Genomic DNA, 18,582 nt, shown 5'->3' with positions numbered 1-18,582 from the left:
GTATACGTGTGCTGTTGGTTAGTGTTTGTGAGTGTAGTGAGTTTACTCCCGGCGTGTTTTGTTGCCGGGAGGTATGGCGTCGTCAGGAGACGCAGTTTGTGAAAGTTTGACTCGGCGTCATGGAATTAAAATCATGTGTAAGGCCAGTGTGGAGGATTGTATTCTAGCGGTTGGCGAAGTAGTGGGATGTTCATCGGTGGTTTCAGCTTCTAGGATGAACAATGCGGTTGTTTTGTTTTTGAACACGATAGAAAAAACTAATGAGATTGTGCAAAAAGGAGTGGTGATAAATGATGAACTCATACCTGTACTTCCTCTTAGTAGTCCATCCAGGAAAATTATTGTGTCAAACATACCTCCGTTTGTTTCGATGCATGCATTGCAAAAGAATTATCTTCTTTTGGCAAATTAGTTTCACCGATCAGGAAAATAGCTCTTGGGTGTAAATCACCCATGCTTAAACATGTGATGTCTTTTAGAAGACAAGTTTATATGATTCTGAAAGACAACAATGACGAATTAAACCTATCGTTTAATGTCAAAGTAGATGGGTTCAATTACACCATTTACGCAACATCCGAGAGCATAATGAAGTGCTTCGGGTGCGGAAAAATTGGGCATTTAATTCGATCGTGTACAAGTGGAGGTGAGACAGGTCAGGGAGACGTACAAGGCGAGTCTTCTGCGGCTGCGTCTGTCGCGGTAGATGCCGCTGCACCTGCGGCTGATGCTGCGGTCTCTGAGGAGAGAGGCGGGGGAGGTGCGGTGGCTCCTACTATGGCAGAGGTAGTAGCAGGCTCGTCTGCTGTTCAAACCTCAATTAATTCTAAGGATGACACAAGTAGCCAAAAGGCAACTTTTTCCACAGCTGGAACAGCTAAGGAAAGTACAGGTGAAGGGATAGTGGAAATGGAAATTGAACCAGAGCAAATCTTTAAAGTTCCTATTAAAAGAAAAAAAGTCAGTGAAAACAAAATGATCAAACAAGCAAAAAAAGACAAGAGTAAGGCTGATTATATAATATCAGATAACGATGCTGATTCTTCTGATTCCAGTTCTTCAGTTTATTCCTTTTCATCGCAAAATGAAAGTGAAAGTCAAACACAAAGATATACGGCTGAGGGAATCAAGAAATTTCTGAGGGAAACAAAATTTTTACCAAACGTGGAGGCTGAGGATTATTTTGAAGATGTTTCTGCTTTCGTGAAAGATGTAAAGATTCTGACTAGAGAAGGTGCATTCATAGACACAGAGGTTTATCGTCTAAGGAAATTAGTGGGTAAAGTAAAGAAAAAAAACCTCCTTAATGATGAAAAACCAGATTTGGTGTAATTTGTTCTTGGTTAAGGTTGCAGTATTTCTGATTGTTTCTTTTATTTTTAAAACATCATTTACTATGAGGGTGTTTAACATTGGAACTCTGAATTTAAATGGTGCTAGAGACAGTCAGAAAAGAATGTGTTTATTTGAATTCATAAAAATGAAACGCCTAGATGTCACGTTTATTCAAGAATCACATAGTGACAATCTTAATGAAATAAACTGGAAGAAAGATTGGGATGGTCAGATTTTTATGAGCCATTTGGCTTACAACAGTGGAGGAGTAGCTGTTTTGTTTGCTAAGACAGTGTCTCCACTGTCTGTTGAAACAGAAGAAATAGTTAAAGGCCGTTTTTTGAAAGTCAAAGTCAAGTTTGAACATGCAACAATGGTGTTTTTAAATATTTATGCTCCTAATAAAGGAGCTGAAAGAATAATTTTTTTAAAGAAGTTTTGTGATGTTATCAATAATGTAGATTCAGAAGATTTATTGTTTTTAGGTGGAGATTTTAATTGCACAGAAAATGATAAAATGGATAGAAATCATTTAGAACCACATAATGCTTCGCAGAAAGAAATGAAGAATTTAGTACAAGTTTGTGATTTATGTGATGTGTGGAGAAATGTACATTTAAATGATAGACAATATACTTGGGTACATAGCAAAGATAACCAAATTTCTATGGCAAGACTTGACAGGTTCTATATGTTTAAGTTTCAAATAAATTATGTCAAAGATTGTCGTATAATTCCTGTTGGGTTTTCTGACCACTGTTCGGTTATTTGTAAGATTTTTGTCAATTCGGTGAAAGTAAAAAGTGCATACTGGCACTTTAATACATCACTTTTAAATGATGAAAATTTTAAAGAATTTTTTTCTGTTTTTTGGGAAAATTTTAAAAAGCAAAAACAAATGTATTCTTCACTGCAACAATGGTGGGATTGCGGGAAAATACAAATTAAACAGTTATGTAAAGAGTACACTTTTAATGTTACTAAAGAAACAATGCGAGCAATGAAAGAGTTAGAAAAAAGTATAACAGAACTTTTAAATACAGCAGCTTCTACAAATAATAGCACTGATTTTGAAGAAAGTAAAACTAAAAAAGATTTACTTGCAGATTTATTGAATGTAAAAGCAAAGGGTGCTTTAATACGTTCTCGGTTTCAAAATATTTCAGAAATGGATGCACCTTCAAAATTTTTCTTCAATTTGGAAAAAAAGAATGGAAAAAGCCGATTAATACATTCACTAAAGTCTGAAACAGGAGAAGATATTACAGATTCTAGTAAGATTCGCAAATATGCAGTTAATTTTTATTCATCTTTATATAAATGTGAAGTATTACAGAGGGATGTTGAAAACTCAGTTTTTTTTGAAAATCTCTCTAAAGTTGATGATGAATCCAATGCAATGCTTGAGCTGCCTATATCACAAGATGAATTATATACAGTAATGATGAGCATGGAAAATGGCAAATCGCCTGGCATTGATGGAATTCCTGTTGATTTTTATAAAGTTTTATGGCCAGTGATTGGTGAAGATTTGTTTTTAGTTTTAAATGACAGTTTAAATAAAGGATCATTGCCTTTGAGTTGTAGAAGAGCAGTTATTACTCTTTTACCCAAAAAAGGAGATCTTCAAAAAATAGGTAACTGGAGACCTGTGTCACTTTTGTGTTCAGATTATAAAATTTTATCAAAGGCTTTAGCTGTAAGACTAAGTAAAGTACTGGACCAAATTATACAGCCTAATCAAAATTACTCTATACCAAATAGATCAATTTTTGATAATATTTTTTTAATTAGGGATGCGTTAGAAGTTGCTAAATTATTTGGTATTAATTGTGGATTGATCTCATTAGATCAAGAGAAAGCTTTTGATCGTGTTGAACATGAGTATTTGAAAAAAGTTTTAAAGGTTTTTGGTTTTAGTACTCATTTTATAAAAATGATTGAGGTAATGTATAGTAACATTCAAAGTGTACTCAAAATCAATGGTGGTTTAAGCGCTCCTTTTGATGTACAGAGAGGTGTTAGACAGGGTTGTGCTATGTCAGGAATGTTATATTCCATTGCCATTGAACCTCTTCTACACAGAATAAGAGCGGAATTAAAAGGTTTTTCTATACCCCACTGTAATGCTCAAGTGCAACTTTCAGCATATGCAGATGATGTTATTGTTTTTATAACTAACACTGATGATGTAAGAAGACTGGAATGTATTATTAGCAATTTTAAAAAGATTTCTTCTGCTAAAGTTAATTGGGAAAAAAGTGAAGCACTTCTCATAGGTGACTGGAAAAGAGAACCTCCCTTATTACCTGGAGGATTAAAATGGAAGAGGGGTTTTTTAAAATACCTTGGAGTTTACCTAGGTGAAAGTGACTTTGTTCAACAAAACTGGAACGGATTGCTTGAAAAAATTCAAAGTCGTTTACAGAAGTGGAAATGGTTGCTTCCACAACTTTCTTACAGAGGACGAACACTCATTATTAACAATTTGGTGAGTTCCTCTATGTGGCATAAACTTGCTTGTGTTGATCCACCTGCTGGACTCTTACCAAAAATTCAAGGAGAACTGGTCAACTTCTTTTGGGACAATTTGCACTGGACACCTCAAAGTGTTCTGTTTCTGCCAAGAGATGAAGGTGGCCAAGGGTTGGTGAATCTTGTGAGCAGGGGAGCCACATATAGACTACAATTCGTTCAGAAGTTGTTGTATGGGCCTGAAAATCTCGTGTGGAGGCCTTTAGCTCAATGCATCCTACGTGGAATAAATGGCTTGAATCTTCATGCGTCACTTTTTTTGACAGATAATGTGCATCTAGATCTGACTGGAATACCTTCTTTTTACAAAAGTATTTTTAAAGTATGGGGACTTTTTAAACATTCGCAGGCAGATTCAACAACATCTCTTTTCTGGCTGCTTGAAGAACCAGTACTTCTTGGCAGTCGCCTTGATGTAACAAAAGATGATACCCCAGGACTAAAAGAATTGCTTATTTCCAACAAAATGACCAAACTAAGAGACATTGTTGACAAGGCGGGTTTTGGACTAAGAGATGCAGAAAATGTTGCTTTATATATGGGAATTAGATCGGTGAGGTTTGTTACAAAATTTTTGAATGTTTTGGAAAGTTTTTTAAATGAAAAAGAAAAAATTTTAATTGAAGGTTACAGTCAAGGTATTATTTTCCCTAATGATAAAGATTGTTTCCCAGACATTAGACTTACACCTAAGATTGAAAATTCTGGGATTAATAGTCCATTGTTATGTTTTAAGGAAAATGGGAATGTTGATTTTAGTACAGTTAAAGGGAAAGTGCTTTATAAAAATATTGTGAAACTAAATAATAAGTGTACTTTAAAAGAGAGAACTGACACTGTGTGGAGAGATAAACTGTGTTTAGTAGAAGAAGAAAAACCAGAATGGAGAATATTGTATAAACCACCATTGAATAAAAGATCGGGGGATTTGCAGTGGAGAATTTTACACGGTGCTATAGCTGTTAATGCATTTGTGACTAAAATAAATTCTAGTGTGAGTGATCAATGTCCGTTTTGTTTAGAAAGGGAAACAATTTTTCACTGTTTTATGTATTGTAAAAGACTTGCTCCTCTGTTTGATCTTTTAAATGTTTTAGTTTCTTTACTTGGTTTTTTATTTACGAAACAATGTTTTATATTAGGTTTTAAATATAAAAGACAAAACAAATATAAATGTCAATTATTGAATTTTATTTTTGGTCAAGCAAAATCAGCTATTTATATTACAAGAAAAAATGAAATAGAAAAGAGGAATGGTAAAAACATTGTAGTAGTTTTTAAAAACCTAGTAAAATCAAGAATTATTGTTGATTTTAATTACTATAAAATGATGAAAGCAATTAATGTGTTTAAAATTGAATGGTGTTGTGATGATGGCTTGTGTTCTGTCATTTATGAAGAGCTGTTTTTTATAAATGAATTGTTTTGAGCTGTAAATCAATTGTTAAATAATTGCTTGTTAATAAAAGGATTTGTAAAATCAAAAAAAATCTCTCTCTCTCTCTCTCTCTCTCTCTCTCTCTCTCTCTCTCTCTCTCTCTCTCTCTCTCTCTCTCTCACTCACTCACGCGGGCATGCACTGTGGTCTCATGAGGAAACGCTGCTTTTTGATAGTGTTTTTCTTGCTCCCGAATACAAATAATTTTTCAAGTATTTGTTCGAATCAAGTATTCGTAAAAACACGCTATTCGTGCCTTTCCGAATACCGTATTCGGGTTCGGCTCCACCCACAATATATATATATATATATATATATATATATATATATATATATATATATATATATATATATATATATATATATATCATTATTAAATAATATAAAAAAAGTTATAAACTTATAGCTTATACATTGTAACATACTATATATGTGCATACTATCAATTCCAGTGTTTGAAAACAAATATTTAAGCAGCTATTTTTGATATATTTCTAAATATATGTTGCAAATATGATATTTTATATGTCAAATCCATAGATCAGAGGTGGTCAACCCTGCTCCTGGAGATCTACCTTCCTGCAGAGTTTAGCTCAAACCCTGATCAAACACCACTAAACCAAATAAGTAGAATCTGAAGTAGCGCTTGGTAACTAAAGACAGGTGTGTTTAAAGCTGAAGTCTGCAGGTTGGTAGATCTCCAGGAACAGGGTTGACCACCCCTGCCATATATGAACGTGTATGATATTCGCATATATTGTCATGCAGTTTTGTCAGATTTTTGCGTAAATAAATACAAAAAAATTGTGAACTATTCCTTTAAACAATTTTTTTAAAAAGCCAAAAGTGCAGCAAATTACTTTAATATTAGACTAAAGCACTGGAATGACGAGGCAGAATCAGAGCACAGGTAAACATCCGTCTGTATTGACTGAGCCGGTTAATCACATTTCTGAGATCAGTGATAAAAGGAAGCTCTTTTCTAAGAATAAATCAGGGGCTATTTGTAGCGTGCGGAGAGGAAGGTCAGTGCTGTGCTCTTTCACTGGACTGATTTATTTACCTTGTCATACACACTGGCGTTTCTGGCTGCGGTCACCATCCAGATTTCCTTGTAGAATCGGTCACTGACGGGATCGCTGATGTCTGTATTGTCTTCCGGCAAGCCAAGAACAAGTCTGAAATAAGAGAGTGAGAAATTACTAATAATACAGAAAAAAAGATGTCACTTTTACAATAAACTAAAATATTTTTTACTAAAGGCTCCATGGTGGAGCAATGGGTGGCACGTTCGCCTCACAGCAAGAAGTTTGCTGGTTTGAGCCATGGCTGGGCCAGTTGGCATTTCTCTTTGAAGTTTGAATGTTCTCCCTGTGTTTGTGTGGATTTCCTCTGCTTTTCACCAGAGTCCAAAGACATGCAGTATAGGTGAATTGAATAAGCTAAATTGGCCATAGTGTATGTGTGAATGCAAGAGTGTATGGGTGTTTCCCAGTGTTTGGTTGCAGCTGGAAGAGCATCCACTGTGTAAAACATATACTGGATAAGTTGACTGTTCATTCCACTGTGGCGACCAATAATTAATAAATGGACTAAGCTGAAATGAAAATGAACGAATGCCTAATTTTTCATGTTAGTAAATACAATAACAGACATTAACTAATGGACAATTATTTTAAAGTGTTACCAAATATTTTCATTAAAAAACAAATGTATCATATTTTTGGCAAATATTAAATCAATCAAAATTAAGCATTATTTTTTCTTTTTTTTTTTTTTACATTTGAGTACTTACAGTAGTTCTTAATTTGACCTTTGTACAGTTTTAGTGAGTAAAATTATTTCTGAAAATAAATAAAAAGCATTGAAAACATGCTTGATTTGCTTTTCTTTTTCCCTCTCTCGTTTCTGTGTTTGAGTAAAATGATAATATACACTTCCGGTCACAAGTTTGGGGTCAGTAGGATTTGCAAATGTTTTAAAACATTTGCAAATCCACTTATTCTGCTCACCGAGGCTGCATTTATTTCAGTAAAACTATAGTACAAATTGTAAAATTGTGAAATGTCATTACCCTATAAAATAACTGTTCAAAAATAGTTCATCGTTTAATTTAACCATTTATTCCAGTGATTTTAAAGATTCATTTTCAGCTTCAATACTCCAGTCTTCTGTCTCACGATCCTTCAGAAATCACTCTATTATAAATTTATTATCATTATTATTTGTAATATTATTATTACTAATATTATTATTAATGGTAATAGTATTAAAGCAATAATGACTGGAGTAATTATTTCATTTGAAAATTACATACAATAAGAAAGCAGTTATTTAAATTTTTTATAAATATTTAACAGTTTACTTTTTTTACATTTAATAAATGCCACCTTGTTAAACATTAATTCTCTTTAAAAACCTGACCCCAAACTTTTGACTGATATTGACATTTGATCCATATTTAATACGAAAAAGGTTGTCAATTACAGCTTTTTATTGTAATTTTATTGTCTTTTTTGTATCAGTTTTACACCAAACAATATCTGTTTTACCTTCAGAAGAGTTAAGAAATCAATAATAGGTGGAATGACCCTGATTTACAATCACAGCACATGAATCATCTCTTATTTAACTTCTAAATTACAATTTAATCACATTTCACATTTAGAAAAAATATATCAATCATTTTTCTTCGGCAAACGAAGCAGTGGTGCTGTCGCCTCACAGCAAGAAGGTTGCTGGTTCGAGCCTCGGCTCAGTTGGCGTTTCTGTGTGGAGTTTGCATGTTCTCCCTGCGTTCGCGTGGGTTTCCTCCGAGTGCTCCGGTTTCCCCCACAGTCCAAAGACATGCAGTACAGGTGAATTGGGTAGGCTAAATTGTCCGTAGTGTATGTGTGAATGTGTGTGTGGATGTTTCCCAGAGATGGGTTGCGGGCGGAAGGGCATCCGCTGCGTAACAACTTGCTGGATAAGTTGGCGGTTCATTCCGCTGTGGTGACCCCGGATTAAGAAAGGGACTAAGCCGACAAGAAAATGAATGAATGATGAATTTTCCTTCGGCTTAGTCAGTTTATTTATTAGGTGTTGGCACGGTGGTATGAACCGCCAACTTATCCAGCATATGTTTTACACAGCAAATGCTCTTCCATCTGCAACCCAGTTTTGGGAAACATCCATACACACTCATTTACACACATAGCCTACACTACGACCAATTTAGCTTATTCAATTCAGCTATTGTGCCTTTCTTTGGACTGTGTGGGAAACCGGAGCACCCGGAGGAAACCCACGCAAACACTAGGTGAACATGCAAACTCCACACAGAAATGCCAACTGACTCAGCCAGTACTCAAACCAGTTGGACTTCTTGCAGTGCTAACTACAGAGCCACCATGTCAACCCAAATATATAATCATACAATCATAAAATAAAAAAAAATCATACATTTATATACTCAAAAAAAAAAAGACTTGTTTGTTCAAAATATTTATGAGCTGTAACAACACAAGTCTTGATGTTATTTTGCGACAACTTAATTTTTTATGTTCAGTTCACCTAAATTGGTAAAAATTAATAAGTTACACTGAACTAAATAACTTCATATTGTCCCAACACATTTAGACTGTGTGAGTGTTTTTTATTTTATTTTTATAGTGTAGGCAAAATAAAATCCAAATTCCACCGCAGCTAATTTCAGAGAAACTTTCCAGCACTTTCTTTTTCCACCATTTATTCAGGAAGCTTCTACAGTATTGAATCATGATGAGTGTTTGTGAAGTTGTTTAAGGCAGACCTGAAGCACTCTTTGCGCAGAGACCGAGCAAATCTGCCAGCCTGAAAACTCTCTCCATCCATGACAGACGACTGCAGCTCAGTGTCCTCCACAACCACAGCCATCTCACTGTCTCTCTTTCCCAGCATGCTCCTGTCATTGATGTTGGCGGAGCCTGAGCACATCACAGACAGCATCATCACACACACATCTCTCTGCTGAAGGCCTGCGGGGAGGATCAGGGTTTGTGTTTGACCTCTACCGAGAGCCTCAAGGACACGACGGAGGAAAATACTGACATTTCTTCTTTCTTTTCTTCAAAGCCCATTCATAAGCATAAGAGGATAATTGGGATTGATAAAGACAAACAGGATTTGAGCGCAGTTAATGGGATTTTAATAATGCATTTGTGCTGATTGAGGAGACAGGCGTGACTGGGCTTTTCATAAACATCTGTTGATGTTTGTTATTCTGCGCAGGTTTACGGCGGAAGCGTTTTGTGTGCGTGCAGCGACCCCCAGTGGAGAAACACGCGATTACAGTTTTAAGACAGATCACAGCTCTGTCAATTCGGAAAACCGAACTACAATTGTTAAAAATAAAAACAACACAAAACAAAACATGTACATATATGTTCAAATGTGTTATTAGATGTACTTATATATTAATATGTGGCCATATATGAACACGAAAAAAAGTATTCATATCACCGGCAAATTCTGACTTAAATCTGACTTCATTTATACATATGTAACTTTCAAACTAAGAATATTAAAGTAAAAAGATTAGCCAAAAATAGCCTATTGTATAAGTATAATTTTTCATATAATTATTTAATTTAACAGACTACAGAATATGAAACTTAAAGTGTTAATCTTTTAGTTTGTTTTATTCTGTTAATGTCGGGTAAGATTTTTTTTAAATAAATCAGTGTTGGGGGCTAATAATTCAGGGGGTTAATAATTCTGACCAACTGAATTTGAAAAGGATACAATATTTAAATATTGAAACATTCTATCTATCTATCTATCTATCTATCTATCTATCTATCTATCTATCTATCTATCTATCTATCTATCTATCTATCTATCTATCTGTCTGTCTATATGTCTGTCTATATGTCTGTCTGTCTGTCTGTCTGTCTGTCTGTCTGTCTGCCTGCCTGCCTGCCTGCCTTTCTGTCCGTCCGTCCGTCTGTCCTTCCATCGATCCATTTATATATATATATATATATATATATATATATATATATATATATATATATATATATATATATATATATATATATATAATTTTTATCTGCATCCAATTTGTTACAACTGTTTTTTACAGAAAAGTATTTAAATATTTTTTTATAGAAATTGAATGTGGACTGAAATTTTATTTCCCCCAAAAAATGTACAACTAAAATTAAATAGCTATATAAAGATGTTATATTTCATTCTATTTTACAGAATATTGCCTTTTGAGCTAAAAAACAAATTGTCAACCACTAGTTTAAATATCTATGGTTCAGTAATAGCCCTGCTACTCTAGGTTTGGTGGGGCTTTAAAAAATTGCATCGTTACTTCTTAGCCGTAATGTGTTCAACTGAAACCATAAAAATATAATATCCCTGATATTATCTGTCACAAATGGCCTCACTTTTACAGAACGACCCAATCTTATTTTCAGTGTGTGTGCAGAGAGTCTGACCAATAATGACAGTGCAGTCGTCCACGATCATGAGCTTGCTGTGCACGTAAATGAGTTCAGTGACCAGACGGCCATCCAGATCAGCATGAGTCCGCAGACCACAGAATGAGATGTACTTGATCCAGCAATCTGACACTGCACAGACATACACATGCACATGCTAGTGAGGTTATAAAGAATGCACATTTCTTGGAACTGATATTTGCAGATGCAAGAGCTGTACGCCATTTCTCCACACATGACTTTTGCATTTAGAATTATAGGTTGAACTTTAATTTTAGGGGAATTTACATTTAAAAAATCTAAAACTATTTACTTCAAATAATATTCATACATTCATTCATTCATTTTTGTTTCGGCTTAGTCCCTTTATTATTCAGGGCTTGCCACAGCGAAATGAACCGCCAACTTATACAGCATATGTTTTACACAGCGAATGCCCTTCCAGCTGCAACCCATCACTGGGAAACATTCATACACATTCACACACATACACTATGATCATATTAGCTTACCCAAACCGCATGTCTTTGGACTGTGGGGGTCATGGTCTGCTGAAATTGATTTGCTAATGCTAATAATCTGCTTTTTAATGTTCAATGAACTATGAGGGGAATCATTTAGGATGCTTCTCAATCAGCTTCCTTGTTCACTAGTGAGAGCACTGATTAAACATTTTAACCTCTGTCTCAATCGCAAAATTCTCCCAGTGTGTTGAAACATCAGGGAACATCAATGCTCAATATTAGTTCTGAATCACAAAACATAAATCACTTGAACCAACTTCATCAACAAGGAAGAAATCAATTTTAAGAAACAGTTGTTTACTTATATTTAACTGGTTAAAATGGTTAATGGTTAAAATCTTGTTGGTTTATCAAACAAATAAATCATTTATCTATAAATTAAAGACTAAAACCAAACCAAAAGTGCTTTAGGGGTAGGTAATGTGTCGATGGTTATGATTTCGTAATGCATAATTATGATTTCATTTCTGTGTAGAGTTTGCATGTTCTCCCTGCGTTCGCATGGGTTTTCACCGGGTGCTTCGGTTTCCCCCACAGTCCAAAGACATGTGGTGAATTGAGTAGACTAAATTGTCGATAGTGTTTGTGTGTGTGTTAATGAGTGTGTGTGGATGTTTCCCAGAGATCGATTGTGGCTGGAAGGCCATCCACTGCATAAAAAACGTGCTGCATAAGTTGCCGGTTCATTCCGCTGTGGCGACCCCAGATTTATAAAGGGACTAAGCCGACAAGAAAATGAATGAATGAATGAATGAATGAATATGAAAAGTATCAGTTCTGCTGTTCATAAAAAAATATTCCAAATTCTGATTTGATGTTGTGTCTCATGTAATCATCCACGTACCGATCAACCAAGTACCTTACTGCTCTCATCAGTGCCCCAATTCATATACATTACCTACTGTCTGATAACCTTTTTAGCTAAGTTAGTTATTTATGTTCCTCTTATTAAATTGGTCTAATAACAAATATTTTTGTTTGCTGTGACCAAATACTGATTTCTTAACTCTTCTTCGTTGTCTAAATAATCAATATAAACATGTCTGAAAACATGGCAAAATCTTATTTTCTAAATGACAGCATTTTTTATTGTAATATTATACGAAATGTACTGAACAAAGCAAAAAAAAAAAAATTTATATATAAAGATATGTAGATTGAAATTTACTGTATAATTAACAGAGTATATGCAGGAATCAGAAAGTGAAATTCAATACCTTTTAAGATCTTTTTTAAGACTCTTTCCGTACATTTTAAGAAATTTTACTTACTTTAGGTTTCAACCAGAAATACTGGCGAGATTTTACCTTACAGTGTATTTACTAAATATTCATGTAAGAAACTGATCCAAAACTAAAACATTATTTATAAACTGAATACAAATCTATGAAATCTCAATTCAGTAGGTTGGCGCCTATAGAACAGCAGAAATAATGGTGTTGATTTGGTTACTGCATTAAACAAAGCAGCGTGATGTCAAATCTAGAAGGATTTCATTGATTTCATGAACTATACAGCATCCTGATATTCGCAGATTTAATTCAGGCAAACTTTAGCATACAGCCATACATTGCATAATCAAAAATGATATAAAATACCTTGCAAAATAGCATTTAAGACTTTTTACTCTTAACTATAATACTTTAAGACCCCTTGTTTAAATGCTGAAATGTTAAAAAAAATAATGCTCCCTGGTTTTAAGGTGCACAGTGGGACCTTTCAGGAAGCATACATTTCAGTGCACTTGAGGAATTTTGCAATTTACAGTTTAACGAAAGTTTATTCCATTATTCAAGCTAAACATTTAGTTGTGTAGAAAAAAAGTGGATCCTGTAGGTTTAAACTTCCACATGCTAGTCTACTTACTCACACATTTGAGCCTCTCAATAATGGAGTGCTCCCCTCGACACATTGTCCTGCAATGGGGAAAAAAAATATATATATAATATAATATAATAATATATAATATACAAATATTAGTGCTGTCAAAAAAATAATCGCAACAAATCACATCCAAAATAAAAGCTATGTATACAGTATATATCCTGTCTTGAACAAATCACATCTGAATTCTCCTTTTCCTGACCAATCACATTGCTTGCTGAACCCCAGTGACTCTGCAGTGCACTCCTGTTATCTATAGTCCAGCTCAAGCCGGGGCTCTAATCATCTCTTTGTAGCCCACAAAAAGCGGGGTCTGTTGTTTCCACATCACAGACATGTAATTTGCTGCGAGTGCCCGTTCAGTCTGCATTTTTGCCCTTAATTGTGCCAATTTGGTGATTACAGAAGACGCATGTTTTGGAGGGATATTACCTGTAATTAAAGTGCATGATTGCTTTGATGGCTTGGCCTCCTCCTGAAGAGATGTCACCTTCAAAGCCGGGCAGCAGGGGCATCACCACATATACCCGAAATCTCTTCTTCTCCCTGTGGCCAGTCAGAAGAGGAGTTAGATGACAGTGCACAGCAATGGGATTTTTTTTTGTGTTCATGTTTGTTTACAAGTGTGTCTATTGTAGTGATGCACCTGTACGCCCGCAGGATCCTCTCAGTTAGAGCATCGCCAATGCTGTTGTGGATGGTTTTGTCGGCACAACTGATGAAGAACTGATTCTGAAAGGTAAAAAGATGACACAGAGAGAAAGAGAAAGGTAGCTGAAAAAGAGATGCAGTTAAGGCATTTAAGTTAAAGTAAAACAATGTAAGAGCCAGGAATTGGTGCTCAAACCTTATTAATATATATATATATATTAGTTGTTCTGTGTGAATTTAGATTGTTTTTTTTATCAAACATAATTTCCAGAAGACACCAATTAAAGATCCTTTATTTTCAATGGAAATGTTGCTAAATGATTTACCAGCAAAACCTGTTACATTTCTGTTGATGGTCTGAATTTATATTTAAAATGTTTATTTTAAAATAGCAGACAAACATATTGGCTTAGAGGGCCTAGCTATTTCATTTAATCATTCATTCATTCTTTGATTTGTTTATCTATTTTATATTATTACTTTTAGCTGTAAATATCTCTCTCAGGTATGGTTCACCTTTACGTGTTACAACATGCAGTCTGTGGGGGTTTTAAACTCATTTTCACAGGGGGCCCATTCAGCATTACGGCTGCCCTCACAGTGCCAGTGTCCTGACATTTTATTTACCCATCAGATTATGCTACCAGCACTGTGTTTGAATAGTTCTGAGGTTGGAGTTAGGGATTGGGTTGGTTTAGGGTGGTATTACAGCCTTAAATCACACCATTCCACATCAAAATGTATGCTGGTGGCGCAATCTGATGGGTAGCATATTTCATCATCAAAATGTTCTACTTGAATGGCAGCTAGGAAATCTGAAACAGTCGTCAACAGAACATGGGTTATTACCGTAAGATACTACACTGTAAAACATGATATGATAAAAAGTCAGGGAAAAAAAGGTACTTTTGTTACTTAAACTTTCACAAGTTAATCAAGTGTCAACAAACAATTTAAGTTATACAACGTTCAGTCAGTTTGACTGATGTAAGCTGAGACAGCTAGATAAGATTTTGATTTATTAAAAAGAAATGTGTGGCGGCACAGTGGCGCAGTAGGTAGTGCTACTGCACTTGCCTCACAGCAAGAAGGTTGCTGGTTCGAGCCTCAGCTGGGTCAGTTGTCGTTTCTGTGTGGAGTTTGCATGTTCTCCCTGAGTTCGCTTGGGTTTCCTCAGGGTGCTCTGGTTACCCCCGCAGACCAAAGATATGTGGTTGGGTAGGCTAAATTGTCTGTAGTTTATGAGTGTGAATAAGTGTTTTTGGATGTTTCCTAGAGATGGGCTGCGGCTAAAAGGGCATCCGCTGCATAAAAACGTACTGGATGAGTTGGCGGTTCATTCCGCTGTGGCAACCCCAGATTAATAAAGGGACTAAGCTGAAAAGAAAATGAATGAATAAAAATGAAATGTGTGGAAGAAAGATTTTTTTTTATAGTAAATGTTACTACTCAACATTTTGTTAAATAATTATCATGTTATATTAACATAACATATTAAAGTAACATATTCTCTGGGATAGAGAAGTGACTTGTCCTTCCTTGTAGGATTTCTGCAGGATTCCTGCATGTCCCATGCAGGATACCTGCAGGTGTCTTTGATAATACCTGTAGAATTCCTGTATGTTACCTTGAGGAATCCTGCAGGAGTCCTGCAAGTTCCATGAAGGATTTTTGCATTCTCCATGTATACACAGAAGGACCATGAAATACAGAACATGATCTTCACTTAAAGGTGATGCAGTGGCGCAGTAGGTAATGCTGTTGCCTCACAGCAAGAAGGTCGCTGGTTTGAGCCTCGGCTGGGCCAATTGGCATTTCTGTGTGGAGTTTGCATGTTCTCCATGTGTTTGCGTGGATTTCCTTCAGGTGCTCTGGTTTCCTCCATAAGCCCAAAAAATATGCGGTACAGGTGAATTGGGTAAGCTAAATCGTTCCTAGTGTATGTGTGTGAATATGTGTGCGTCTATGTTTCCTGGTGCTGGGTTGCAGCTGGAAGGGTATCCGCTGTGTAAAACATGTGCTGGATAAGTTGGGGGTTCATACCGCTGTGGCGACCCCTAATTAATGAAGGGACTAAGCCGAAAAGAAAATGAATAAATGAATGAATCTTTAATTAACACTTTAACTGTCGGCTCTAAGAATGGTTGACCATGTTTTGACTGTTTCAAATAATGATTGTTAAAGCCATTTAAAGAATGACTGCGTTAAATAATGGCTTACACACACAGCGCTGTTGGTTTACAAAAAAAATCAATCAAACATTATCTGTAGCGCTACTAAACTTGATTTTTGGGTTTATTGTAAAAAAAAATGTAAAAGAAAACATGTTGAATGAGAATCTGAATTTTTTTGTCGGGATACTTCAAAAAATAAAGATGATTGAGCATTTAAAAATGTTTCATTTTGAGTATGTTTTACATAAAGTAGTCTTACACTTCATAATTTCAGATTTTTCATACTATATGTATTAATTAAGATACTTTTACCATAAACCAACTTATCAACCATTTGGTAGAGTTTGATATTTTAAAAATGATGGGATGTGTTAAAAAAATACATTGAGTGTGTTAAACTAGCAACATTAGGAGTAAAGAAATGCAATTCTTTGTGGGCAGTTTTTAACATGAAGTAAAAATCAATGGTTTTGAGCCATACAATTATACAATTGGCTATTGGCAAATATATACCTGTGTGAATTAATACTGGCATTACCTCTATGTAGATAAAGTGTTTACTGTTCTGGATGGCCGATACATAGGCTAAATGAATGGACTCCTCATGAACCTTTGACCCAGTAGACCACTGGCACACAGACCGTAAAACCTTGTTTTAGTATGTAAGGGAAGAAAAAAAGAGGAATAAATGCAATCACAATATATGCTTTCATCACACAAACACACATTTCTAAATCCAAATCGTATAACACACAAAAAGTTCAGTTGAAAGCAGGCACCCATGTGGTTTGGTGTTGATATCTCACCTGAACGTTAGCCTGTGTGGATCTGTCGGTGTACTCAGCTGGCATCATGGGTGCACAGAGAGACTTGGGCATGAGGCAGGGGTAACACGTCGCCCCCGACCGCTTCTTCACCAGCTAGCAAATAAAAGGAGAGTTGATTGGGATCAGACAGAACGCCCGACGCTGACTCCAAAATCACACCCCTAAAGAGCGCTAATTACTGTGCCACATCCAGATAGCCTGTTGGGCTGACCATCAACCTTCGGTTCCCCAGAGACGCAGTGCTCGTTTGAGGCTGAACAAAAGTCTCTGTTCCTCTGTTTAGTCTTAGACAGTGCAGCTGATTACAGTAAATTGATGGCGGTGTGTGTGAAGGTTTTCAGAAACTAGGATTTTAATGGCTATTGTGCTAACTAGACTACACTCAGACTGTTTTCAATCGGGTTCGGCACATGGTTCAAAGGTCGGTTGAACACCAGACAAGCTTTGTTTTTGGCAAACAAAGAAATGTCACCACCCTATACCAGTGATCTGCATATGGGAGAAAAATCTTTTTGCTTTCCATGATATTAGATTCATCTAGGCTAGTGGTGTCACACTGACATTAGGTTAGTGGCTAGATAAAAAAAAAACAAAAAAAAACTGACTTTGTTAAATCATTGTTTGCCTTACTAACTAAAATTGAATTTACAAATTAATCTTATTTAATTTAATTTATAATTTAGTCTTATTATTTCATTCAAATGATTAATTCAAATGGCTAAATTAATATGTAGCAATTCAGTGTAGCAAATAACTGTCATTATGAATTGATCATTGAATTATTGGCTCAAATATATAATTAAACAGACCATAATTGTGCACTGAGATTTGTATCTACATTATGTCTGATAGCAGAACAGAGCAGTAACATGGATATTGTGTTTAAAACGTAAGTCTACAAATACTAATTTCATTTTTGTTTACCTTTTGGATAATTTATTTGTTTATCACACTGATAAAAAGGGTAACATGCACTCTGGACATCTGACATAAATATTTACAACATCTCATTTACAGTAGTAAAAGTAAATCAAGTTTGATGAAGGAAAAATCATGGTTTGGGGTTACATTTAGTATGAGAGCATGCGAGAGATCTGCAGAGTGAATGGCTGCATCAACAGCCTGAGGTTTCAAGACATTATCACCACAGCCATATGAGACACAGCCCAAGACTGGTTACTCACTGAAGCTAATTGGGTTGAGCCTGGTCAGTACCTGGATGGGAGACCACTTGGGAAAACTAGGTTGCTGTTGGTAGTGGTGTTAGTGAGGCCAGCAGGGGATGCTCAACCTGTGGTCTGCATGAGTCCTAATGCCCCAGTAAAAGTGAAGGGGACACTACACTGTCAGTGGGCGCCGTCTTTCAGATGAGACGTTAAACCGAGGTCCTGACTCTATGTGGTCATGTAAAATTCCATGGCACTTCTCGTGTAAGAGTAGGGTTGTAACCCCGGTGTCCTGGCCAAATTCCCTCTATCAGCCCTTACGATCAAGGCCTCCCAATCATCCCCATCCACCGAATTGGCTCTATCACTGTCTCTCCACTCCACCAATAGCTGGTGTGTGGTGAGTGCACTGGTCCCGTTGTCCTGTGGCAGCCATCGCAACATCCAAGTGGATGCTGCACACTAGTGGTGGTGTGGAGAGACCCCCCCCCCCCCTTCATGATTGTAAAGTGCTTAAGGTGTATGGCCATACACAATAAATGCACTATATAAATGCATTACATTAAATTACATTGCA

The 18,582-nt window shown here is 35.8% G+C and overlaps 1 protein-coding gene across 19 annotated transcripts in view; it reads right to left on the bottom strand.

The window, feature by feature from the left end:
- si:ch211-168k14.2 overlaps positions 1-18,582 on the bottom strand; it is a 241,568-nt gene that overhangs the window by 5,077 nt on the left and 217,909 nt on the right. For 9 of the 19 annotated variants that reach the window (XR_012385497.1, XM_073912848.1, XM_021478988.3 and 6 more), the window contains 8 exons: positions 16,819-16,932; positions 16,551-16,661; positions 13,834-13,919; positions 13,620-13,733; positions 13,170-13,219; positions 10,777-10,911; positions 9,102-9,255; positions 6,372-6,486 (listed from right to left, as the gene is read on the bottom strand). Coding sequence is in view for 12 of the 19 variants with exons in the window: in XM_073912848.1 (XP_073768949.1) it covers positions 6,372-6,486; positions 9,102-9,255; positions 10,777-10,911; positions 13,170-13,219; positions 13,620-13,733; positions 13,834-13,919; positions 16,551-16,661; positions 16,819-16,932 (879 nt within the window). In the remaining 7 variants the exon portion in view is untranslated. The remainder of the gene's footprint in view (positions 1-6,371; positions 6,487-9,101; positions 9,256-10,776; positions 10,912-13,169; positions 13,220-13,619; positions 13,734-13,833; positions 13,920-16,550; positions 16,662-16,818; positions 16,933-18,582) is intronic. The other 10 variants (XR_011016870.2, XR_012385502.1, XR_012385498.1 and 7 more) reach the window with 3 other exon arrangements.

This window comes from Danio rerio, chromosome 9 (genome assembly GCF_049306965.1).
Source record: "Danio rerio strain Tuebingen ecotype United States chromosome 9, GRCz12tu, whole genome shotgun sequence".
In the NCBI taxonomy this organism is placed as follows: Eukaryota; Metazoa; Chordata; class Actinopteri; order Cypriniformes; family Danionidae; genus Danio; species Danio rerio.
This window is presented reverse-complemented; position numbering and strand designations above follow the sequence as displayed.